Genomic DNA, 25,676 nt, shown 5'->3' with positions numbered 1-25,676 from the left:
GTTTGACTTGATTACCTTTTTGATAACAAACACTTTGTCTGTGGGTTTCAGCTGAAAATGTTGTCCAATTGTTGGACTTTTATTTTGACTAGTTGTTCTGTCTTCCACATTCATGAAAGGTTTGTTATGAATGTTGAGTCATGTCTCATGAAACAGTCATGAATGCTTTATGTGCAGTTTATGACAGCTGCTATGAATGTGTTATGAACTCACCCGTCAAGTAAAGTGTTACCAAAGTTAACCAATGGGAACACATGCATGTGTACACCCGAGGCTTCATAGGCCTACTTTTGAGTGACCAACCAGTGTGAGAGCTTTTATTTTGATATTGCACAGCTGACTGACTGGGCCTCCTAGCAGACTTCAAACAACAAACAGCTTCAAAGGGGTCCAACCCCACTAGTGGGTTAACATTGTGGATCGGGAACCAGAACCTCCCTTGATCCAAACAGGTCTATTTGTACAGCACTGAAACATTCCCAAATGCTTGCCACAACCTGTGGGTTCAGGCGCAACTCCAACTGGATAGGTGATTCTGCTCACCAGGCAAATGTATTACACATAGTGACAAAAGATGTGTGCCCATAACAGTAGTTTCCTCACCAGGTGGCAAAGCTGCAAGGAGCGTAGGCCACTCTGGCCAGTGGCGTTGTGCCCATACATTTTGGGCGGGCACGTGCCCTCCCGCCCAAAACTAGAAAATACTACAAGTAGCCTAACAACCATCCAATGTAAATACTATGAAATAATTGTGGATAATTGTGGAACTAGCTTAACATGTAAACAGAAACAACCATTTCTAAAGAGTGATGTTGTAGGCTATGTTGCATTGCAGACAAATGGATCCATAACACCGTCAATTCCTATGTAAACATAGCAAGTAACTCAAGTCGTTATATTGTAGCCTATTTGTGGAGGTTTCTTTATTTGGAAAGTTGAATCCGCATTTTCCTTTAGAGTTAAACGTTTGTTTGTAGGCCGTATACCAAGGCCACGTATTGATGTTGTGACAAGCTATGTTGTAAGAATGTGAAATGAATAAATATCAGAACAAGAGGCTTTTGTGCAATAGTCAAAAGATAATGTGCCTTTACTGTAGCCTAGGTGCGAGGTGGAAAACGAGAGGAAATAATAGCGTTTAAAATGTCCATTTAAATTGTAGCCTAATATAATGCACTGTTGAGCGTTTTAAAACCAGAATAATAAGGAATGTGAGGAGGTTGCTATTAATTTTAAAGAGTGCATCTACAATTGAAACTATCTACAGCCTATGACGCAAATTGAATCAACATGTCCGGTATACGGATGTCTACTTTAGTTGACTAGATTTTAATCGGTCAAGTTGAAGAGCTGGTGTCTGTTAATGTTCGTGCAAATAGGCTGATTCGTGTCCCTTACATTATGCAACTGCGAGGTCCTTGGCAGGCGCCCCACAGTTTCTCAGGCTTTAAGCATACAATCTCATTGTCTTAAGACTACATATCCTGTTCCACTGCTTCCTCTGTCCACAACTGTTTCAAATTAAAAGTCCTCACCACAATAATATCCACCCATTTAACTGTTCAGCCATTCCAACTATTAAACCACCACCTACCTAGCAAACAACAGCCAACAGCAACAGCAACCACCTCAAGTACCCTAGCAACAGCCTAGCAACCATGTCAAATACCCTAGCAACAGCCTAGCAAGCACTTCCACAGGTACAACCTAGCAACCAATATAGCAACCAATGAGTTTAAACTAGCAACCAGCATAGCAACCACCACAACTAACCTAGCAACAGCCTAGCAACCACCTTAAGTACCCTAGCAACAGCCTAGCAACCATGTCAAAATCCTAGCAACAGCCTAGCAACCACTTCCACAGTTACAACCTAGCAACCAATAAAGCAACCAATGAGTTTAACCTAGCAACCAGCATAGCAACCACCACAACTAACATAGCAACAGCCTAGCAACCACCTCAAGTACCATAGCAACAGCATAGCAACCACCATACCTACCCTAGCAACAGCCTAGCAACCACCTCAAGTACCATAGCAACAGCCAAGCAATCATGTCAAGTACCCTAGCAACATCCTAGCAACCATGTCAAATACCCTAGCAACAGCCTAGCAACCACCACAATGTCAACCTGGCAAACACCATAGCAACCAACAGCATTACCCAAGCAACCAGCATAGCAACCACTTAATTTGGCATAACAACCAACATATGTAGCCTAGCAACACTATTGCAACTATATCTGCATTATTTGTTTTTACTCTGTATGATATTTTACATCATATTTTTTGCATTTTCATGCACTGTATTTCCTTCAGGAAATGCTTTTCTATTTATTATTATGACCGCCGCGCAGCGAAGCAGCGGTCATATAGGTTTAGTCAGAATTTTTTCTTTTTCTTTTTCGCATGCCCAAATTTCCGTCAATGAGTCCCGGGACACTGAAAGACCGGGGTACACGAAACTTGGTGGGCATGTAACCCCACATGGATAGCATGGAACCATCGTTTTTCGTTTTGATCTGTAGCCCCCCCGCTGGACTGGACCCCCCGAAAGGAGGGTAGGGCAGACACAGTTTTCTGTGAATATCTCGAAAACCGTAGGGTTTAGTAGGACCATTTTTTTTTTGTATGTTGATCTCAAGGGGCCATGTCAACCCATTCCATAACCACTCATTTCATGTATAGCGCCACCTAGTTAAACACAAAAAAGTAAAAATGAGGTGTTGTAATCACAGGTATCTGTGACCTAACATAGTCAAAACTGCACGAAATTGGAAGTGTAGGATCATTATGACACCCTCTGTATGCACGCCAAATTTTGTGGAATTCCGTGGGGGGCCACACAATAAATTAATTTATGTTACTATACACCAACTGGCCTGTAGGTGGCCGGAGACAGTTTTCTGTGAATATCTCGAGAACCGTAGGGCCTAGGAGGTCCACCTTTTTTATGTATGTTGGTCTTAAGGGGGCATGTCAACCCATCCCATTACCACTTATTTCATGTATAGCGCCACCTAGTTAAAAATTAAAAAGCAAAAAATTAGGTGTTTTCATCACAATATCTCTGGCTGACAAGGTCAAAACTGCACGAAATTCAAAGTGTAGGATCATTATGACACCCTCCGAATGCATGCCAAGTTTTGTGTACTTTCGTTCATGGGGGGCCTTACAATAAAATAATTTATGTGTTAATTTAGTGACGTACACCAACAAGGATTCCCGGGACACTGAAAGACCGGGGTACACAAAACTTGGTGGGCATGTACCCCCACATGGATAGCATGGAACCGTCATTTTTCGTTTTGATCTGTAGCCCCCCCGCTGGACTGGACCCCCGAAAGGAGGGTAGGGCAGACACAGTTCTCTGTGAATATCTTGAGAACTGTAGGGCCTAGGATGACCATTTTTTTCCGTATGTTTGCCTCCAGGGGTCATGTTAACCCATTTCATGTGCACACATGTGCACAAACAGATACACACACACACACACATACATTCACAGTAATCATACGTATGACACATACTCACACAGTAGACATATGTACTAGAGATGCGCGGTTCGCGGTTACAGCCGCGGACTCCGCGGTTAAACCGCGGATCGGGCGGATGACGTGAAGAAATATAATATTTTAATTAAATTCGGGCGGGTGGCGGTTGAACCAATCAAATGAAAAAAAATATAGCCTATACACTGTTGAATTGTGTTACCTACATCCGAAAAAAACAAGCACACTTTGAAATAGTCAAATTTCCATCAGGCAGTTTGGCCTAGTTGCTTCTATGCATGCTGCTTTGTTTATCTATCAGAGACGGTGTTGCGGAATTGGTGTATTCCGATGTTTCACTGAGCAACCCCTCACGCACGCACACACACACACACACACACACACACTAAAGGTAACAAAGTTTAAATTAAGTAGCCTATCGTAGCCTAACAGCATGTTTTTCTCTCCAGTGTGCAATAAGAAAGTAGAATAGGCTACAGTGCAAGTTGACCGATGATTCATCTCCCATGTCGCGTCTCGTTGCAGAGCCTTGGTAGGCCACTAAGCAAATCTGCAACCTATGAGCCCAGCTGCCAGTATTGGAGGAGGCCTAAACATCTCGTAGATGAGACTGACTGGGATATTTTGTTTCGATATTATATATAAAACATATAGTCATTTTAGCCTACCATTCAGGGAATAGGCATTTAAAAGGGAGACAGATTATGGTGTGATATGACTCAGAACTGACATCGGGCAATGGCAGTGCGAGATGTTCAGAACGTAAGAGCTAAAACTTCTACAAGCTCAGTAACATCCACAGCGGAAAAAAGAAGGTAAGAAAAATAGTCGGAAAACTTAGATGTGTAAGGCAAGCAAGCAAGTTGTTACTAAAAATGTAAACATGCACGTTGCACTGCTGTGCAGTGGGTTACAGTGCGTAAAGTAGCCTATTAATGTGAATGACTTATTTTATTAAGGATTTCTTTCTTTTTGCAAAAAACAAAGTACAATAGGCATTAATTAGTAGGCTAAAGAGCAGCATGTTGAAATGATGTGCTAAATTGCGTTTTTTATTACAATGATACAATTGTAGGCTACAGGCTGCGTTTTATTTGGAGACTTTTGCGAGACAGAGACTGAGTTTGCTGCTGATATTCTGGGGATAGGCTACAACATAGCAAATGTAGGACTTTAGCCTTTTAATATATTTGCTGCATTGGATCAGTCTTTCTAGAACAGGCAAGAGCTTTCTAGCCTCACGTCAGCAGCACCGCATCACCCATATACATTAAAACAACCAGCGGATGTTTTGCTATGCGGTTACGGTTGAAATAATAGCCCATCCGCGCATCTCTAATATGTACGCTTGCATGCACAGGCACATACGCAGGCACACACACAAGCACGCACACACACACACACACACACACACACACACACACACTCACACACACACACACACACATAACATAAACATAACACAAACAATCAAGTATTTCTCAGAATTATGAACAGGCAAGATGGAGGTGGGGTTGTATAAAATTAATTTTACATGTGAAATCTATGAACTAATCATGTTTTGGTACTTGTTGTCTAGCAGATACCAAGAATTGAGTGTGGATAATGCAATTTAGTGAGACAGTTAGAATCATATAGGCCTTTCAGCGTGATTTCTTTTTGTGGAAAAAATGTGCTGGACTGGGCGGCGGTCATATTTTGTACCGCTCTGCGGTACATCTAGTTATTAATATTATTATTATTATTCTGTCTCAGATGCAATACCACACAGTCACAAGGTTTATTTTAGTCAATTTGATTTATAAGATTCCAAAACTCCAAAGATGCTGGGTAGGCAATATTTTTATTCCAAAGGAAAAGAACAAATGTGGCTGAAAAACAGCTTGTGGAGGTAGTTTGTTAGACTGTTAAACTGAATTTGCAGTGGGCAGTTCATAGAACTGTGTTCGAGATAGAATTTAAAAAAAAAAATAGAATTTTGGCCCACTGGCACAAAAAACAGCATTCTGGTCAGTAACCTGACAGCATTAACAGTCCAATATCTGTGGATATTTTTTGGTGTTTGTTGTTGCCCGCATCAAGAGCTTGGGTATGTCTATGCTTATTAAAAATGGCCACAGCAATGAAGAGGAATGACAAAAGAATTTGGTAGACAAATCAATGAGTGTTGAGGGGGATAGGTCTGGGACACTAGACCCCACTGTTGAGCCTTCTGGAGGTGTCGTAGGTCAGATTCAACGAAACACGAATGAAGGAAGGTGCCTGCTTGATAACCTTCAGTGAACCCCCGCCCCAGAACCCCATCTCGGTTGATGAAGTTGTTAATTTATCACAAAGGTTGTTTTGTTGATGGTTTTGTTTTTGTTGTTAAATGGGCTTGGTTGTTGATTGGTCACTATGGAAAATCCACTATATAGCACAAGGAATTTAACACCTCTCCCGTGAATATCTGACATTTGAAGTTGGTACATGTTTTTTTCCCCTAAAAATCATTGTTGTCAAACCCTTTTCATGTGTTATGTCTTCCATTAGAATTTTCTGTCCCAAAGTGCCATTGAGGATTACTACTGGATTGGACTGAGTGACCTGGAGACAGAGGGGCAGTGGATTTGGGTGGACGGCACACCTCTAAATAAGACTGGAGCAGTGTAAGGCTCCCCTCACATCAACTCAAACATCAACAATGTTTATTCCATTGTTTTCAATATACTGTAACTCCGCACACCAAATCCTTTCACTGCAGCCTTGTAGATTATGATTCAGTTCTATTTTTGTCTTCCCCTTGTCTCCCACATTCATTTTTTCCTTACGCATTGGTTACTCACACATGAACTTGTAGAGAAGGACTCTGATTAAGACACAGTTGTGTCAAAACATAAGTAAATTGCTGTGCACCAGAATAAAAGAAATTTAAGCCATCTCTGTGTGCTCCAGTAAACCTTCTCCTTCTCCATATGACTGGTCCTCTCCCATAAAGCATCAGATGTGATTTTAGAAGCACGGTGGAACAACCCTTTTTTGACTCCCACATGAACTTATTTGTTGACAGATTCTGGCTCAAAAGACCCAATGGGAAGGATGAACCAGACAACTGGAAGGGGGATGAGCACTGTGGCCTTTTATACAAAGGAGGAGATTGGCGTGACGTCTCCTGCAAGAATCCTCGGAGATTTGTCTGTGAGACGATAGCCACTAACTGGGTTGGACTGTATTGAATATTAAGCAATTTAGCAGCTAAATGTAAATGATTATGACGGAGGTTGTTTCACACTTCAAACTTTTACTTCAAATATGAGCTGCACATCCACAAGTGAATACTATATTACACTGTTTGAGTACACCTGCCATACAGTATCTGCACAAGCACATTTTAAGTACCTGTATGAAATGAAAATACTTTATTTCATAATTTTGCTTTATTTGCACAGGTGTTGCTATGATTTACTTAGCCACAATTAAACTTTAAATGTGCCTGCTTAAAATAATGTGTCAAACTGGAAGTGTGATCTTTAATACAGTGAAATCTCTGTAAGCTATAATAAAACTGTAAATGTTTCCACCAAGTGTTCCTTTTTTTGTTTTTATCTTTTGTTTAGTTTTGTCCGATGTTGTTTTTAGCATTTGTTACACCATTGATATAAATAAATACACAAAGTAGATGTACATGGGATCTATCAAATTGCCTTATCCTTGTGAGGATATGACCACAGGAAGTTGCTGGGTGTATCTGCCATTTAACACACATCCTAACGGGAGTGAGCCAGAGAGACTCGGAAGCTGGCTTGGACAACTCCTACTGTTTGCACAGGCAAGAAAAAACTGACACTTGAGATAATGTTTCGTTCTTATGCAGCTCAAACGTCAGTTATTTTTCCCATTAGAAGACTGAGTTGAACTGAGGTTCAGAACAGTTTGCAAAATGGAGAACATCTATGATAATGATGATCTCTTTCTTCCTCAGACGAGTTTGTCTGGAACGAAACCAGAGGAGAAAGGGCGTCCATCAATAGGTAAGCTTTCTTCATGAAAAATTCTAATAACAAATCTCTCATAACACCACGTAAGTTGTTTGACAAAAATAGTTGTAAGTGTACTAAGCACTAGAGAAGAAATGGTACAAAGAAATGGAACAAAGAAGAAATGGAACAAAATGTGTTTCTTTTACACATCTCTTCCGCTCCAGTTGTTTACTTTATTTAATTGTTACTGGTCTGTATCCACTCATTTGAAACCAGTCTACATGGAACTGAAGTTGAAGTTGATGCATATTTGGCCCATGGCTCATCATGAACTTGATCCCAACATTTTCCTTAACTTAACTGGTCGTCTTGTGGGTTAGGTGACCGAATGTAACCGCTGGGCCTATAACCCCTGGGAATCTACTTTAGGCACACCACCCCTCTTTGTTTGTTTATGTGTGTGTGTGTGTGTGTGTGTGTGTGTGTGTGTGTGTGTGTGTGTGTGTATGCTTCTTTCCCTCCAGATGAATCCATTTACCTGACTCCTGATTTTTCAAAGACAAACAAGCCCTTAAGCATCCCTGCAGGTTTGACATCTTTTGAGATATCCTCGTGTTCACTTCCCCATTGTAATGATTCCATGAGTCCTAAGTTACTCCATACACTGGACAGTTTAAAACCACATTTGGACTAGACCAGACCCAGAAGGCCAAGATTAGGTCAGATCAGGGTCAAAGCTAGACCCAATCACTCCCAGTGAGCTGACATAAGGGTTGTTTATTTTTCCTGTTTGTTTGTTTGTTTGTTTGCGTCTGTCTCTCTGTAAGTTGGATTACATAAAAAACAGGGACCCATTTCTCATGAGACATGGTGGTAAAGTGTAGCATAGGTCATGGAAGGATCTATCAAATGTTGTTGGCCCTCAGGGGCCAGCTCAATGGATTTAGTTTCACTTTCATTATAGCATTCTGAGATAAAACATTTGGCCTTGGCAGAGATCTGTCCTGTTAATCATAGGCTAATTAATGATATTGTCATTATTATATTGTATTAATTACTGTATACTCTAATTATATTATCACTGATTTAATGCATAGCGCTAACAATAATTTTTGGGTTGTCCTTCCCTCCTAGGTCACCCTACGGCTCTGGGTTCCTCATATCTTGGTTCTCTGGACAAGGCAGTTAGAACGTATCAGAACCCTATGGCATTAAAGGTTCTTCTTGGCATAACTGCCTTGTGCTTGGGTTTAACCCTGGCTGGTCTTGGTACTTTGGGACATTACTGTGAGTGCTTCTCTTTCTGTTACGAACAGTGTCCTATCCTCACTCCTTAAACTGAGATGTAGGCCTAAATGTAGACACAGACGGAGAGACTCGGACACATAGCTACATACACATGCATATGCAATATATACATACACATAGGATGAACATAGATATCAAAACCAACACTTTAACTCGACAAAAGACAAATATAGACATAATCAGCTAAACTATAGCCTTAGGCCTAGTTTATGTTTCCTTTGCAGACATGCACTTATCATTAAAAATTACTTTTAAACAGTTTTAATGCTAATGTAAAGTCAGATAGCCTAAAAAATACTGATATTAGTAGTAGACTAAATACAAAAAAATAACAAAATAGTAACAATAACCATTAACCACAACACTGTACAGATTAATTTTGATTAGTTAAATACTTTTGAAGATCCCAAAATCTATCACTAGAATGAAGAGCAGTAAGGATATTACTCCATCAATGAGGGATCACAGACGATTACAGTCTTGATTGTGACCACAACAGATACACCAGCCTACACCAGTTTAGAAAAGGGCTATACATGGCACTTTATATCTTTATTGCATGTAAGCAAAACTGTTTTTGCAAAAAATGCAATATTTACATATGTTTTATCAGGAAGTGAATGATTTGTGATGCCCATCAAAGATACCAACATTTTAAATTGGTCCATGTACATGTAAAACACAACTTTGTTTATTTGCATCAAATTCATTATATTAATCATATTAATATAATGTAAATCCGCAATGATAGCATAATTCAGTCTATGGCTTCCCTTACCAGACTTGGAGAAACAGAGCCAGTTTGACCTGCTGAAGGCACAGCATGCAAACATCTCAAAGCAACTTGACGTCATAAGTAAGTCACACCCCAGCACTTACACATAGACCAACAATTTGGCACTTTTTGAAGTATGTGTTTATAGATTAGTTAATGTACTCTTTTTGAAGTATGTGTTTATAGATTAGTTAATGTACTCTTTTTGAAGTATGTGTTTATAGATTAGTTAATGTACTCTTTTTGAAGTATGTGTTTATAGATTAGTTAATGTACTCTTTTTGAAGCATGTGTTTATAGATTAGTTAATGTACTCTTTTTGAAGCATGTGTTTATAGATTAGTTAATGTACTCTTTTTGAAGTATGTGTTTATAGATTAGTTAATGTACTCTTTTTGTTTGTTTATTTGTTTGTTTGTTTGCTTATTTGAAGGACAGATAAACACACCTGCCGCTCCCTCTAGCTGCCCATAGCTATACACAGTTTATGTCTGCAGTTGGCAAGATTTTTTTGATAATATTCACTGAAACCGACACTATGCTCCGACAGAACAACATAAATTAGCCGGTTTTAGAAATAAAAACGCACCACCTCCACCTAGCCTGTTATTTGTTTTGCAAAAATCCACAGCTCCCGGTTCTTCTGGTCCAATCAGAGCAGGGCTGTGTGAGATCTGACTGTCAATCACAGTCTAGTGTGCACTGACGAGTACGAACTCGGGGGGGGGGGGGGGGGGGGCATTGTAAACATTCAAAAATGTGTCTCCTCAATCTGTCAGACTTGCCAACTGCAGCTAGGGTCAGTTGTGCTGTTGTTGGGGGTGCCAAAGTTTTGCATGCTATTTAATGTGGTTTGTTGGCTAGTTTTGGACCAAAGCTTTAAATATCTTAACCTGAAAGGGTCTTAGTGGCATATTCACTAACTAGCTATGTATTATAGAGTAGTTCAGATACAGTGAAGAGGAACTTGCGGTCTGAGATTTTAGGGTATAGCTTTTAAAAGAACACTGTTTCTGAGAAACAGAAGATATCAATGTCTTTTTTTGTTTCCTGTTTCTTGTTTAACTGATAAGAAGAGAGACTAATACTAGTTTCAGATACCGCAATCAGAAATAATGTATTCAATTCCAGTCTTAACTAAAAAAATAAACAGTGAGAACATTACTGTTATAATTTAGTTTTAGTGAATCATCAAAGACATTCTACTTATTGTATTATTTCCTTCCATGTGTGAACATGGAGGAGGTGCAATGACTATTTTGACTACCAACATTACCCAACGTTGTAGAATTGCAGTAGCCTGGAAAATCCAGACCCTGATAATCTAGAAATGTTTAAGGGTCTGGCAAAGAACAGTGTGGGGGGCAGCAACAAGCATGTATTTAAAAATCTTGGATAACACTAGACCATGTTTACTCTGAATGATTTCGGACTTCGACTCAGTCGGATAACACTACGCCCAATGGGTACTGTCCTTCAACGTTGCAGCGCTGTCTTCATCAGTTTAGCTGGTTCCCCGGAATGTTGGGGTAAAAGTAACGTGCATCATTGCTCTTTGCCAGAGTGTCTCGCAGAGACAATTCCATTGTGCTCTAGCGAGAACTCTGGATTTCCAGGGTAGAATTGCAGCCTAGAAGCAACAAGATCAAATCCAAGTTGATGAACATATTCCACTGTAATTAAAGTGATTGTGGGATTAAATGGATTTAAAGTGATTGTTGTAATTGTACCACAGTGCGCTCTACAGGGTTAGAATTGCATAATGGAAGCAAGAAATTAGGAACAGTTGTTTTCCATTTAGATTCTTAAACATAAACCATACATTTCATGGAAAGATTTGGCTGCATTAAGGAATCAACAACTACATTTTGTAAGGAAATTCATTATGGTCCACAGTTGTGAAAGGGGAAATAACTACACCATCTGTTTATAGAATCCACCCTGGTTATTTATAGGCATAAAATGTAGATTTATTTTTATTTTTAGAACAAAATCTAAATGTAAAAGCAGCTTCTACTTGCCTGCGTGAACCTAGACAAATCTGTGATTTCTCTGCAGATCAGTCTGCCAATTCTTCATTTCACAGCGATTTCCAAAATCACCAAACACCCAGGAACAACTCACATATCACTTATCTGGCATCAGGCAGACTTTATACAATGGCAGCAGGGAGTATAGTTAAGAGTGCTGTTGGCTGATGGCGTCAATATTAAAGATGACATAGTTTGGTGCAAGGCCACAAAGCTAATATGAACTGGTTGTTTCCTCCTTCATGTGCAAATCTCATGAATGATCACTAAAAACTACCTGGCAAATCTCAACAAATACAGACTGTGACACAAACCAGCCAATCAGCGTAAAGCTCACTTAATTATTTGCTGGATAAGCACAAGGGGGCGCTGGGTATCTGGAAATGGATCCTTTTATTCCCCAGCCTAATCGAAGTTGTCTATGTTATATGACCAGGGAACAAGGTAAAATGCTCCATTCAGCCCTTCTATCTCATCTTTAAAGGACACAGACTTTTATTTTCTTTGGAATTGAGTTAACAACTGCATTAGAAATCAAGAAAGAGCTTAATGAAGAAAGAGTTGAATGAAATGAAATGGAATCAAAATCTTGGAGATCAGAAGTAAACGAAGCATTCCCAAACCAATTTTTTTTTTTAGAATCGGTCTGGTGATAGCCAGGCTAAGCTTTTACAGCAATATGTTGACAAATGGTCCCATGTTCCATATGTGTTGTGCATGCATTACTTGAAAAGAACTAGCTCCAGTTAACAGTGAAGGTAACGAACTCTTAAAAATGTGAAAAACGTGAACTTGAAGAAGTGAAAATTTAACAATATGAACTATGAAAATTGAACAACTTGAAGCTACATCTATCAAGTGTGAACATGCTTAACAAAATATGGGAACAAATGGAACTAAACGTGCATTACGAATATAATCAGTGGGAGCCCTGTGCTTGTTTCCCTGCAACAAGAAGGTTCCATCAGGGGGTGATGGAAGACAGTGACACCCTCAGTGTGTTTGAAATGTCCAGTCGATTGCGCAATTTGGTCTTAGTTGCAGTCATTGCAGAAAACCCGGCCTCGCATAAATACGTGGTGGGAAATGGTAGCAATGTTTTCAGCGCTTTTACGGCTATCTCGGGATAGCCTATTCTGCTTTGGTTTTGATCCAAAAACCCGCCAGAGAGGTTTCCTCATACACACTCTTAAGACCACCGTCATTTGCAATTTCGATCAACTGCTCTTCCTCCTGCGCTGACAAGTTATGACTATTCGGGATATTGACAAATGGGTTGCGGACCCACTCATGCGAACCCACAAAGTTCTTTAAAGAGTTTTGGAGGTGTTTATTAATATGAATTGTATAACAATTGTCCCCATGTTACACTGAGCAGAAAGTCGGGGTTGCACTCCATGTGCAGATGGCTGGAGGAGCCACAGTGACAAGTGTTATTTCTTCTCCTTTGACCTGATGAACTGGACACAGAGCCGAGATGAGTGTGTCTCACATGGCGGCCATCTTGTGATCATTAACGATCAAGAAGAGCAGGTGAGAGTAGTAATGGCAAAGACTAATTTAACATAAGACTTATGTTACACTCTTTGTATGTATCAGACATGAAACAGAAATGTGTCCAAACATGTTTATTTAGTGTGTGCCTATCAGTGGAGCGCAATGCATATAGAGATTAGCATATCATACATAAATAGTTAATATACTGAATATCATGCAACAAGTATTGTCATGAGTTAAAAATCATATTTCTCTCATGTTCATGTGTTTCTTGTTTTTGTCAGATCTTCCTCTCCTCTGAAACCAAGGAGCCCCATTGGATCGGCCTGAATGACCTGGAAAATGAGGGACAGTGGGTGTGGATGGACAACACCCAGCTCACCAGAGCATCTCCACAGTAAGACTATAGGGCTAAAGTTGAATTAAGCTGGAATGAATGTACCAAATGTAGTCTTTAACAGTAATGAATGTACAAAATGTAGTTTGGTAATCAACAGTAGACTTTGTTTGCTTGCAGACCATTTCAAATTTGAGTTCTCACACAAATATATTAAGTAGTGGACCATATTTCAGTTTAGTCAATTAACATCAAAAAACATTTGACACCCTATTCAAAAATACTATTCCCATTGTGCATCAAAAATATTGTCAGTGAATTTTATGTTAGCTAAATGTACCAAACCATGACTTCAAAAACGAGGTACAAATCGAATTGTGATTTTTGCTTGACCGTAGCCAGAGTGTCGTTATTTTTTCCTTTTCATTTCTTTCTTTGTTTATTTTTTTATTTACAATTGTGTTGTGTTGTGTGTCTTTGGTGATCATTGAGAAATCAAAGTGACAAAGTGTTCTCTTTAGTCATATTTCCCTCTTTCTCTCTTTGAAAAGGTACTGGTATGAAAGGTCTTATGGAAAAGATGAACCAGATAATTGGATTATGGAGGATTTGCTTGGACAGGACTGTGCTTGTCTCGGAGACGGAGATATCCCAACTAATGTTTGGTTTGATGAAAACTGCAAGAAACTGAAAAGATACGTGTGTGAAACTATTGCTGTCTCACAAGATAGATATAATGTTTGCTAATTATGTATTTAAATAAATGATCATTCTACTGAATAAAACAATACATATGGGTGTTTCTTCAACTCCGGGCACTTTTGGCCTTTCAACTTTTAGAAAATTAATTATCTCCAAACACACATTCAAAATCATTGATACACTCATTAATATGTCTTGAAACAAAGTATGATACTGGGCACAATTGCATGACATGGAATATTGTTATTTTTTTATCAGTTTTCTAAATCGTAAGGGAAAAATGTCATTTCCACCACACCTCATATTATGTCCTTTATTTGCAGATTTGCAGTTACGTTATATTAGTGTTGCACGGTGTATCGATACTAAAAAGGTATCGCGATGCCTTCACGCAAAAAACGATACGATTTCAGACGTTTTTAGAATCGATACTTTATTAAAATAATAACGTTCTGTGTCTGTGTCAACTGCTGCTCCCACTGCTCCTTGCACGCATCTAGGCAAGTGGGCGTGTCAAGCAGGCAGCTCTGAGTGAGTGAGTGCGCAGCCAACGTCAACATAGTTCTTTGCCGACAGTTCTAGGCCTTGTGGATAAAACAAAAGGTGTGCTATTTCTATTTCGGATACATAGCGTGAAGGCAAGCCATCAGGTACACAAAGTCATTTAAAAGCAGTAGGCTACGCATGGAACTTGGCTAAACACCTCGCAGATATATCCCAACATTTTTAAAGAGTTCAAAGAACAACAGGTTAACGAATATGCTATAGAAAACACGACTACATGGTTAGTGCCAAGTTCTTCTCTTATGTTTTAGTCTAGCCTAAGTGAAACGAGTATGGTTCTCTGGGATAAAGCGAACCTTCCTTCATCAATGAATTTTGACGAGACAGAGCTGTAATCATTTTGACGAGACATAACGAGCTGTAATCAAGGGTGCTAACGCGATGAAAGCGCAATGTTCACGCCAGAATAACATTACCATAACTTGTAAACGATCTATTTCATGTTCGGTCAGTAGCAGCCTACTACTGGTAATATTTGTCATGGCATGTAGACTGCAATTTGTTCAATAATTATTGCCCAGATGTAGGATAGGCTACCCGAAATGCGCTAATTAATGCCCACAGCATAACACCACCAAGCGTGTTGAGTCCTAATAATAATAGCGGCTTATTGTTACAGTAGGTGGTAGCAAATCATGTTATCAAAGAAATAGACGTAATGTAGGAATGCACACAGATATATTGCAACAGGTAATGGTGTAGGCCTATCTGACGAAGACCTGAGTGGTTGGAACGTCGTACTTGTACACTGGGCACAAAGAAGACTATCCTCACATTTTCCCCTTTGCAACTGTCAAAGAAATCCCATGAACATGGGAAGGCCTAGGGTAGCCTATACTGTACATCAGATGGCCTAAAGATTAGGCCCCTCTGCATAGCATTCAGTGATTTGCATGCAGTAATTTTAACACTGACCTTGATCTAGCCTAGTTTGGCTATTTAAAGCTACTTTATTGCCACAACACAATGTAAATGAACTATAACAAACAATAAAGGACTTAATCACACAAAGTAGGCCTACTATTTTACTGACTATAAAAAAATAATAATTATGTAGGAAGTTTAGAACCCAGAATTGACCTACACACTACAAAAGTGCACCAAATTCAACACAAATGACTCAATACACTTGGAGGAGGTATGAGTCCTTTCTTCTCCAGATATCTTAGGATTTCGCCGTAGTATCGTTTTAGTATCGAGCATCGTGATATTTATGGCAGGTATCGTATCGAAGTCATAATTTTGGTATCGTGACAACACTACGTTATATATCAATTACCATGTCTATGACTACCTAATCATACCACATAACAAATCCTAAGACTTTGTGAACTAAATGTATATTGCTTGAAGTTGCTCGGTACAATGAATTATGTTTTTGATAATCAAAAATACTCTTTATTTAAAGTATACATAAATTATTAAAGTCACTCACATGTTTTTCTATTAATAATGAAGTATGGATTATAGTTTCTGAAAATAGTATAAGTCTATGTCACCTGGAATTATGTTTTATTTCCTTAAAACATATGTTGTGATGGTCATTTCGTGGTGGAAATGACTGTGGTGGAAATGACATTGCATCACTGTCTTGCTGACTTTGTGGTGGAAATGACCTCAATTTGTGGTGGAAATGACTGTGATGGAAATGACATTCTCACAGTTTTCAGCCATATATAATCACATACAAACTAGTCGTTAGTTAGGTCAGTCAATTAGGTTATTCCAAACTTTTGACGGACATAGGCATGGCATGGATGGATTATGAACCCCTGGACACAGATGCAACCCCCCCCCCCCCCCCCCCCCCCCCCCCTCTGGTGAGTTTTGTGAAAAGAGAAGGGTGGAGAAGAAGCAACTTCACTGGTCCATCCCTGGACCCGTGACTCCATTTGTGTTCAAAATGTATACTTTAAAAGAAATTACAAACTAGAGTATCATATGATAACCTCTATATTACACAGAATGTGTTTTTTTAATTATTACTTACAACTGAAGATTTTTTTTAAACTAAGGCTTAGACTCATAGGTTTAGAGCCTAATAAGATTTTGTCTTTTAAATTAGATTTTATTATGCTGGCGGCTAATCACACAATTTTAACGTAGTTTGAAAGGGACAGGATCAGGCTCGGACTGGTAATCTGTACAACCGGGCAAATGCCCGGTGGGCCGGTCCACATGTGGGCCGGTGACCTCCGGGATTTTTTATTTTTTTTTAAGTTATTTAGCCAATTTTCGGCCCGTCATGTAGACTTAGGCTTAGCCTATAAATGCAGTTGTATCCATTTGGATTGGGGGGTGACAGGTCAATCATTTTGGCCTCTTCATGACAGGTTCAGTGTGTGTTACGATCGCGCCCCCCTGCCCCACCCCTCAAGTGGATTTGTCCAAGCAGCTGCTTGGTTTGTGGGGAAATATCATGGAGGTATTATAAGTGCCCTCTGCTGGCTGGTCAACATAAAAAAAACTCCGGGTACCTACAATTTTCGCACAACTTGGTGGAAAAGTGTAGCACAGGTTAAAGAAAACATATTCATGTTTTGGAACTTCAAAGTATTTCCCATATAGTAGCCTTTTAGCTCACAACGACAGTGAAAGTGGAACTTGGAAAGTGGAAGTCTCTCCACCGAGTGTTACATTAGATGCACAATCAATCGCGAGTCGATGCACGTAAAAAGTATCGACTGGTAGGTTAGTAACTAAGGTAGCCTAATTTTGCAAAATGTGCATCTCTCACATACTGGAACAAAAATGCATTGACCATGGCGACAAGCAGTCCTCCCGGAGTTGTGCCTTTTATCGTTACTTTCAGTTTCAATAACTTCGTACACAGAGGAAATAAGCGAACAGCTACATGCAAGGTGCGTGGCACCAGGATAAATTATGCCTATTCAACAATGTCTGATTTCGTCAGGCATCTCCAAACGTACCCAGATAGGTCAGTCACTTAGGCCTAGCATATATCGTCACAGGTTATGTACGGCTATGTATCTTGAAGTTCCAGTATGTGAGAGACTTGACGTGCCTTAATATCTCCAACCTCAAGTATGCAGCTAATAAGGAAATAGAATTGTTATTTAATTAAACAAGGTGAACTTCTCCCCACTGTGGAATGCAGTAAAGGATGCTACAAGGAAGGGAATTCAAACACACTCAACACCTTACCATCTATTGATGTCATTGTGGTTGAGATATCTGACATTTTTCTGTTAAAGATTGGCATGGAGACAATGGGACATGGTTGCCTTTGTCAGTGTCCTTATGTGAACTTGCACAGGTCAACTTGCCCATCTTTACTTGCGTACCACTTCACACCAGTGCTTCAGACACTGCAATAGCAGTACCTGAAAAGCTGTAAGTGTTGAACACAGCTGTTCTCACATTAGCTGATTGTGATAAACATAAACCATTGTTGCCTAATTACCAATTATTCATTACACTTGTCTGTAGTATCTACTTTTTTTGTGTTTTTCACATAGTATTTTGCAGTACCGGTATTTTTAAAATACAAAAATACACACCAATAAAGTATTTTGATACAAAATACAGAGTAATTTCCTTCAACCCAATAAAATACAAATGACAAAATACTATTTTGCTTTTGAAACACATATTACATGTTTTAGAAATACTACCCATCCCTGGGAACAGGCAGATTACATCTTTATAGCTAATAAACTTACTTATAATTAACATACTTAGGTTAATACTTTATTTCACCAGTTAGGGCACAAAAATGGCCAGTAGCTGCACTGTGTAGCCTATCTTGAAATGTCTTTAAGTTTTGGGTTACAATATACAGGTAGTGGGCTCTCTGTTGATTTTAATGAGTAGGCCTAAGCCTAAAGTTACAGCATTTCTATCACAATTGACCAGACTTTGACCTTTTGTCTTCTTTTAACAAAATTCTGGCTATGATTGTTCCTTGTATTGCATCATGAGCCATCACTGCACCTATTCATGGGTTTCATCAGGTCCCTTTCCACAGGTGTATTAATCAAGCACCATGCAGTCTGCATTGATAATCAAGATGATTGATTTTATACACCTGTGGAAAGGGACCCGATGAAACCCATGAATTGCATTTAGGGCTGGGACAACGCGTCGACGTAATCGATGACGTCGACGCAAAAAATACGTCGACGCAAAATATGCGCGTCGATTCGTCAAGCATAACGTGTGCTGCTTAATATTTTTATCAAAACCGGCCAGCACACATTGGTGTTGTACTATTTAAATTAAAGATAAGATAAAATAATTTTATTGAGCTGCACTTTTTACTCACACAGTCTTTCCTCGCCCCGCCCGCTCTCTCTCGTAACGAGCCGCTGCTCCTCCTCTGCATGTGCATTTAACAAGATATTCACGATCGTTGAAGGATTGTTGTTGCCACATAGAAGCACTGCATAGAACACAGTGGGCTAAATTGCTATTAAATCCGCTTAGCATCGTGACCATGCAGCGCAAATTTGTTCAAAACTGCTGCATTAAAGTTAAAGTAAACTCTGCTAAGGTCTTATCACAACATAGTACATTGAGGAGACTAAGCTAAGTTAAGTTACAGTATGCAATCAAGCAGTATCTCAAAGCTAATGTTAGAATACTTTTTGGATGTCAAGTTTAGCATGCTTAGGCCTACTTACAGCTGCTTGTATTTCGTTACTCATGCAGGGCTCATTTTATTGACTCGGAATGTTTGCAAAATCCCGATGTAAATGGAAAGGTGTTTTCCAAGACTCAAAAGTGCTTGTCCCAAGGAAGTACGAACCGTTATTTGAACTAACTACGTTATGAATTGCATAAACACATCAGCAGCCTTTTAACTGTGTTAATGTTAATTGCAAGACGTCTTAAAGTGACAGGCACTCAATTAGACCTATACACTACTGAACTTTATTGAATGCTACCTCTGACTAAGAATGCATTACTTTGCACTAGTCTTTTATTTTGGAATCGTAAGAGCAATAAACATATATTGCAATGTTAAAGAATTCATGTTTAATTCATTCAGATATGTAAATAAACATGTATAAGTTGCTATTAGCCAATTAATGAGGAGATAATCGAATCGGACTGAAAAAATGAATCGTTAGATTAATCGATGCATCGAAAAAATAATCGCTAGATTAATCATTTAAAAAATAATCGTTTATCCCAGCCCTAATTGCATTCTACTGTTGTTAGCCTTAAGCCTAGCTCAGTCATTATGTTGTACCACATCACCCTCCATTAGAAGTGCAATGAGCTGCATTGAGCATAATAAACTGCATTTAGAATTCCAAATCCATATTTCCAGATATTTTGGTAAAAGTAACTTAAAAGTAATACAATAGTAGTGTAATGCCTTACAATTCAGAGACAGTAATATTATAATGTAATGAATTACTTTGAAATTACAGTATTAAGTAATACATAATATATTACGATTTTGAAGTAACTTGCCCAACACTGATTAAACCACATGTCACTGCTTGACTAAATGAAAAATATAGGGTACTGAACATGCATGGAGATCATCATAGTTGACAGAAATTATGATACTGATTATATAATAACCTATAGGTCCAAATCTAAATGTTTGGGTTCAGTTTATGAAGTGTTGCTACTGTGATACTGTGTGATACTGCATGATACTGTGTGTTTATTATTTATGGGGGGGGGATCAGGGGGGGATTTTGGTATCGGTGGGCTTGTGTGTGTATGTGGGGGGGGGGGGGGGGGGGGGTTGTCGGTCCAGTAGTGGGCCAGTCCAGGAGAAAATTGCCAGGGCCGAATTTTGTTCCCAGTCCGACCCTGGACAGGATTCAGGAATAGGCTACTAAGACAGGCCCCTCTTCTGTCTGACTCACCTCATGTTACCCCTGTATGCATTAAAGACTGCCTTCTGACAGAAATGACATTTTGTGCCAACATGTAGAAACACTTGGCCTAGGCCTACAGCCTCTAATTAGTGAATGGAGGTGCAAATTCCTTTCTTTCGTTATTGTCCGCGATTCACATTAACTGTAGGCTATCACGTATTGTAAACGTCGCCACATTTGATCACGTTTTGCCTGCATGGATGCGCGATTGAGTGCGCATCTAAATAATATGCAAGATGCAACAATCATTTCTAAGAGGCCTATACACGGTAATTTCTGGCATTACTACTAGCATATGAATGCATTATATATGTTGAAAGACGTGAAAGAAATGACACAGGCTTGCACAAATTCATCATTTAAAATAAAACGTTTCACTTTCGCTATCATTGTGAGAATAGCCTACAATATGGAAAATGTTCCCTTTCAGTCTGATCGGGTCCAAACATGTATGGGATTTCCTTAGCCTGTGCTACACCTTTCCAAGAAGTCTTGTGAAAATTGTACCGGTAGCTTTTGCGATATTGTTGACAGCCCTACCTCACCACAGTAGGGTGCAGTAAATGGAAGCTTTTGTTCGCGCACGCCACTAACGAAAAAAGGAAAATCACCAGGACAAACCACTCAGGGGTGTAGGGTACTCTGGAACCATAGGTCACTAATTTGTGCGTTATTTACGTTTGATTACATTTCAGATACGTGTTGGTTTCCTAGTATAGCGCTTTATTCTTTCTTTATTTTTTAGCGCTTTATTTTTTCTTTATTTCTATATTTTTGTATGTCCAAATATTGGGGGGGGGGGGCATTTTGGTCATATTTCAATATTGGGGGGGACACGTCCCCCTCAATGTCTATGGTGACTACGGCCTGTCATGTCAATGTCCCCTTAAACCCAGATTAAAAGTGCAGTCTACTTGTCTAGTATTGTGCAACCATGTCATTCACGCAACTCTACACTAGGTGGCGTCAGAGTACACTGTTTGTGCTGAGGCATGTGAACTTTTTGGACAAATCACTTACTAGATGTGTGTTTAATTGAAATCACTTAAAACACTGGAAGACCGCACATACAATGAAATGGAATACTCCTTTCAAGTGTTCACTACATTTGCAAAAATCTACTAAATGGCTCACAGTCCTCAACACAGGTATACTGTATAACGACAGGAAAAATGATAGGCTACTTGATGTAGTCTTATTTTGATGAAGATTTAGATGAAGATTATCTATCTGATTATAAGATCTATCTATCTATTTCTGCCACCCCTTTCTCTCCCCCACTCCCTCTCTTTCTCTCTGTCCATCACTGGCTGTCAGGGTCAGGGAAGCACAAGCAGTCCTTTCATAGCAGCATTACCCAGGCAAGGCCAGCTGTGCGGGAGACAAGGAGCTCAGTAGCTTTTCCTGCCTGCCGGAGTTGGCGTGTGTGTGTGTGTGTGTGTGTGTGTGTGTGTGTGTGTGTGTGTGTGTGTGTGTGCACGCGTATAAGAGAGAGGAAGAATGGGTGAGTTTGGCCAGAAATGCCAGGAAAAAGCAACCAGCTCACCCTGTGCAGCTGTAACCAATCCCAAGACAGCGCTCTGGGGAAAGACAAGGCAAAAAGGCAGAACCTACTAGAACAGCTGCGCACTGTGTAGGTTTTGAGGAATGTAATCTTGTTTCACCGACTCTCTAGGTCAGTCGCAGAAAACTGATGAATTCCCCTGGATTATGCATGATGAGATGAGCTTATTTGCCCCACTTTCTCACAGACCTGTTAATGTTGGGGGAGGCAGGCTGGTCAACATGAAAGGGAATTTGGATTCATATTCTGCAGGGAGAGAGTCAATAATACATAATACCTAATAAACAAGGTCTTTGAAGAAGATCTCTCACAGTAAACATCGAAGAAGTGAAGTGCTGCTGGCTACAAAGAGTGCTGCTTTTAAGGAACCATAAACAAACTGTTCTGTTTCTCTTGGTGCCATCTTATTTCACCTCTACATTTCAGCACATGGAGTCGTTCTTCTGGTGTTGACAACAAATCACTCCTTGTGTTAAAACTATGCTGGTAAATTGCTGTATTGATTCCCTTATTACAAAGACCACATTTATCTGATCTACATGAAACTGATGAATTGCTTCTTTCTCTCGCTGTCTCGGTTTTTATCTGTTGGAGAGCAATACTTGGAAGCAGGGGTGTAGCACAAGATCCTGGGCCCCTGCATAGGCAGTCCTGATAGGCCCCCATGTTCCTCAACCCAGGTAAAATAAAAAATATTCCAGACTTTTCAAGGGCCCTCTCTCCCCTTGGGCCCCTATAATCAGTAGTGGTTTTACCCCCAGTCCAATGCCCCTGCTTGGAAGTAGAAGGGTAGCAACACGAACAGATAAAAATGGCCTTCAAGGGCTTTGACATGGAAAAAGAGGAAACAACCGATGCAATATCAGTGACTCACACACACCAGGCGTGCATGTGCACACGCGCACACACACACATGGTGGAGGGGGTGGGTTACTCATAATCAACAGTTGCTTAGCCCGATGAAGTGCAAATGCCAGCCTATGATGACATGGATGCAGAGACAGAGAAAGAGCTTCCCTTCTGATCCCTCACTCTTTCCCTCTTCTCTCTCAATTGCTTGTTTTCATACCAAAGACTCATCTTACCATCCTAGTGGCCACCAGTTCAAGCCCATGAAGAGGTATTTATGACTTCTCTCGTCAACCACATTGTGAGATAACAAGTCTCTTGTTCCTTAAGGAACATTTACACTCTCTCTCTCTCACACACACACACACACACACACACACACACATTCACAATGTACTCACTACATGTATTACTTCTAGCAGCAACAAGCACCCATTGTCTATTTATCCTACCCTGCAGTGCTCAGCTACTTAAAATACCCTGTGCGAACGTACCCCATGATACATAGCACTGAAGGGTGCACTTGCACATTACTTAACACATTGGCCTGATGGTACATATCAAATTATCAAAATGATTGGGGTAGTTGGAGAATATAGAGCACTTGAGTCAACAACTAATTAAGCAAATGTAAACAAATGTATACATGGACTTACAGCCAATGGAACAAAGTGCCTGACTGTCAAGATGGTGGTTGGTTGGGTGGGAGGGAGTATGTGTGTGTGTGTGGGGGGGGTACCCCCCACTAAATGAATGAAAGCAACCATGAAAGCTGTCTAAATATATCTGGACAAGTTGTTTATTTACTAAAACAGAAACTCACCGTGCAATGAAATGTTTGGTTGATTAACATAATACAATTTCCATTAAATGCACCAATCACCGGGGACGCATGGTCTGGTCCCTTGTAATACCGCTGGGCTGCACCACAGCGCAAGAGGCTGCTCCACTTCGGCAGTGGAACATTGTGAACCGTCAGCGCGAGGACGCCCCACAGTGGCTGCGCTCTTGAGCTTAGACGAGGAGGAGTCAGCTCCGAGAAAGCAGTCGGACGTGGCGAGGCGCGCGCAGGGAACAGACGCTCTGACAGCACACAGAGGAACGGACCTCCCGTCACCCGCTTCTCCGCATCGGACAGAACGCAACTACAGACAGTCCGCTCACATACTCACAGACTGACAAACTGTCGCAAGATTGAAAGAACGTTTTCTTTCAACTTTCGTGTCGTTTTGATGTTGCGCTCTTGTATGGAGTGCGTAACGTTTCTCTCCCCTGCAGCATAGACGATGGAATACGAAGCGCATTTTCAGAATTAACAAGTGCTTTGCAAAGTTTCAATACTCTGTTTTTCTAATACGTGATGAGGACTCATCTAAATGCTTTGAGACCTGTGGGACATGGACGATGATTTAGGAGTCACTGGAAGACACACTAGAAGACGGAACAGTTTTTGAAACCTAGCGCCTCCACCAAAATAACGTTGTTAGGAGGATGAAACGTTTAACATTTATTTGTGTTGTGGGCTCTGGTGTGGTGCCGTGAAGAACAGCACATGGCATCAGTGCAATGCATATGCAGGTTTATTTACTGCGCTAAAGGAGACGGACTTCAGACTATACGCGGGCTCAAACCCCAACAAGCAACTGGCTTTCTACGCATGGTAAGCAGGTAATACTCCGAACACAAACAATGTGTTTGGTCTGAGTCTGTTGCGATATTTCTGTCTATGGCCAACAGGTCTACTCTGCACGCCGTGCACGCATTTATTCTACTTATGTGTGGTAGATCGGTTTCTTGTAAATTCTTTCTTTTTGTAATGACATGTCTACCTCATGCAGAATTTCATTTTTAAATCGCGTGTTGAAGGTGAGGGTATTTGGGTCAGTAGCCTACTGTGGTTGTATTGCAAGGCATAACTACGCAGCAGTCACACTGTGAGCGCCTTCACCTAAATGCATATTTTAACATCAAATGTGAGCTCATACTAATCAGAAGCTTTTTAAATGGCCACAGCAGCGTTTTATGTGCGGATTTTAGTTGGTTCATACTGCATGCTTTGTAATCTCTCTCAATTAAGAAATTAAAAAAATGAGTTTGTATATTCAAAGTTATTTCAGTCTTTTAGTTCACCAAAAACAATATTAGACTGTAAATAGTTTGCCTGCTTGTACTGTAGTTATTTGTATTGTATTTGTATTTGCACTGATGGATTTGTCCTCAATTGGATTGTGAATGACATTCTTTCACAGATGAAAGTATCCCATGCTCAAGAATTGTAGAGTATATTTCTATATTGTATAAACTATATTTCTTTTACAGGCTTCATCCATGACAGTCTTCTGTCTGTCTTTCATTGCCATCTCTACAGTACGTCCAGTGCTGGAGAGTGTTGCTCTGCAGCAGCCCTGCTCTCTGTGAAACCCTCAGAGCCTCAGGCTTGACTTACTGCTCCTCCGCTCCTCTCAGCTCCCCCTTCAGCACCCTCATCAGCAACTCGCCATGGGCACCGTGCTGTCCCTTTCCCCCGGGCCGCGTAAGCCCAGTTACTACGACGACCGGCCAGGCTCGCTGAGCCACTACCCAAGCCTGAGCAGCCGCTCGCTGAACACGCAGAAGGACCGCAGTGGCAGCGGCGGGCTCAAGCGTGGCCACTCCATCTTCCTGCCGGCGCTCACGTGGAAGCGTCTGGTGGCGTCCACCAAGAAGCGCGGTGGCGG

At 40.3% G+C, this 25,676-nt stretch overlaps 2 protein-coding genes across 3 annotated transcripts in view; both read left to right on the top strand.

Annotated features, from left to right (window-relative positions):
• Positions 1 to 6,026: 6,026 nt before the first annotated feature.
• Positions 6,027 to 14,202, top strand: LOC143140639 (CD209 antigen-like protein C). Of its 2 annotated transcripts, XM_076301674.1 has the most exons (9): positions 6,027 to 6,161; positions 6,563 to 7,321; positions 7,475 to 7,523; positions 7,997 to 8,059; positions 8,607 to 8,759; positions 9,562 to 9,636; positions 12,964 to 13,118; positions 13,367 to 13,479; positions 13,971 to 14,202. In XM_076301674.1, the coding sequence occupies exons 2-9, from the start codon at positions 7,172 to 7,174 to the stop codon at positions 14,164 to 14,166; spliced, it is 954 nt and encodes a 317-aa protein (XP_076157789.1). In that variant the 5' UTR covers positions 6,027 to 6,161; positions 6,563 to 7,171; the 3' UTR covers positions 14,167 to 14,202. The 2 variants fall into 2 exon arrangements, with proteins under 2 accessions (XP_076157789.1, XP_076157790.1); XM_076301675.1 differs by lacking the exons at positions 6,027 to 6,161; positions 6,563 to 7,321 and having other exon boundaries at positions 7,330 to 7,523.
• Positions 14,203 to 24,072: 9,870 nt separating this feature from the next.
• Positions 24,073 to 25,676, top strand: part of LOC143140126 (cyclin-dependent kinase 5 activator 1) — a 2,785-nt gene continuing 1,181 nt past the window's right edge. Inside the window, exons 1-2 of the mRNA XM_076300948.1 lie at positions 24,073 to 24,627; positions 25,279 to 25,676. The exon at positions 25,279 to 25,676 is cut by the window's right edge and continues 1,181 nt beyond it. Coding sequence (XP_076157063.1) covers positions 25,459 to 25,676 — 218 coding nt within the window. The 5' untranslated portion in view covers positions 24,073 to 24,627; positions 25,279 to 25,458. The remainder of the gene's footprint in view (positions 24,628 to 25,278) is intronic.

The sequence above is a fragment of the Alosa pseudoharengus genome, unplaced genomic scaffold (genome assembly GCF_046254945.1).
Source record: "Alosa pseudoharengus isolate Yale_2024_CS ecotype anadromous, Long Island Sound unplaced genomic scaffold, YU_APseudo_1.1 YU_APseudo_1.1_scf_23, whole genome shotgun sequence".
Classification (NCBI taxonomy): Eukaryota; Metazoa; Chordata; class Actinopteri; order Clupeiformes; family Clupeidae; genus Alosa; species Alosa pseudoharengus.
The sequence above is the reverse complement of the archived record's forward strand: the minus strand, read 5'-3'. Positions and strand labels throughout refer to the sequence as shown.

What these genes read in the sequence shown, in the direction of transcription:
- LOC143140639 (XM_076301674.1), top strand. Translation starts at nt 7,172, where the DNA reads ATGTACATGGGATCTATCAAATTGCCTTATCCTTGTGAGGATATGACC. An exon ending in GCCCTTAAGCATCCCTGCAG is followed by an intron (nt 8,060 to 8,606) that starts GTTTGACATCTT and finishes CTTCCCTCCTAG; the next exon opens with GTCACCCTACGGCTCTGGGT. An exon ending in CTCACCAGAGCATCTCCACA is followed by an intron (nt 13,480 to 13,970) that starts GTAAGACTATAG and finishes CTCTTTGAAAAG; the next exon opens with GTACTGGTATGAAAGGTCTT.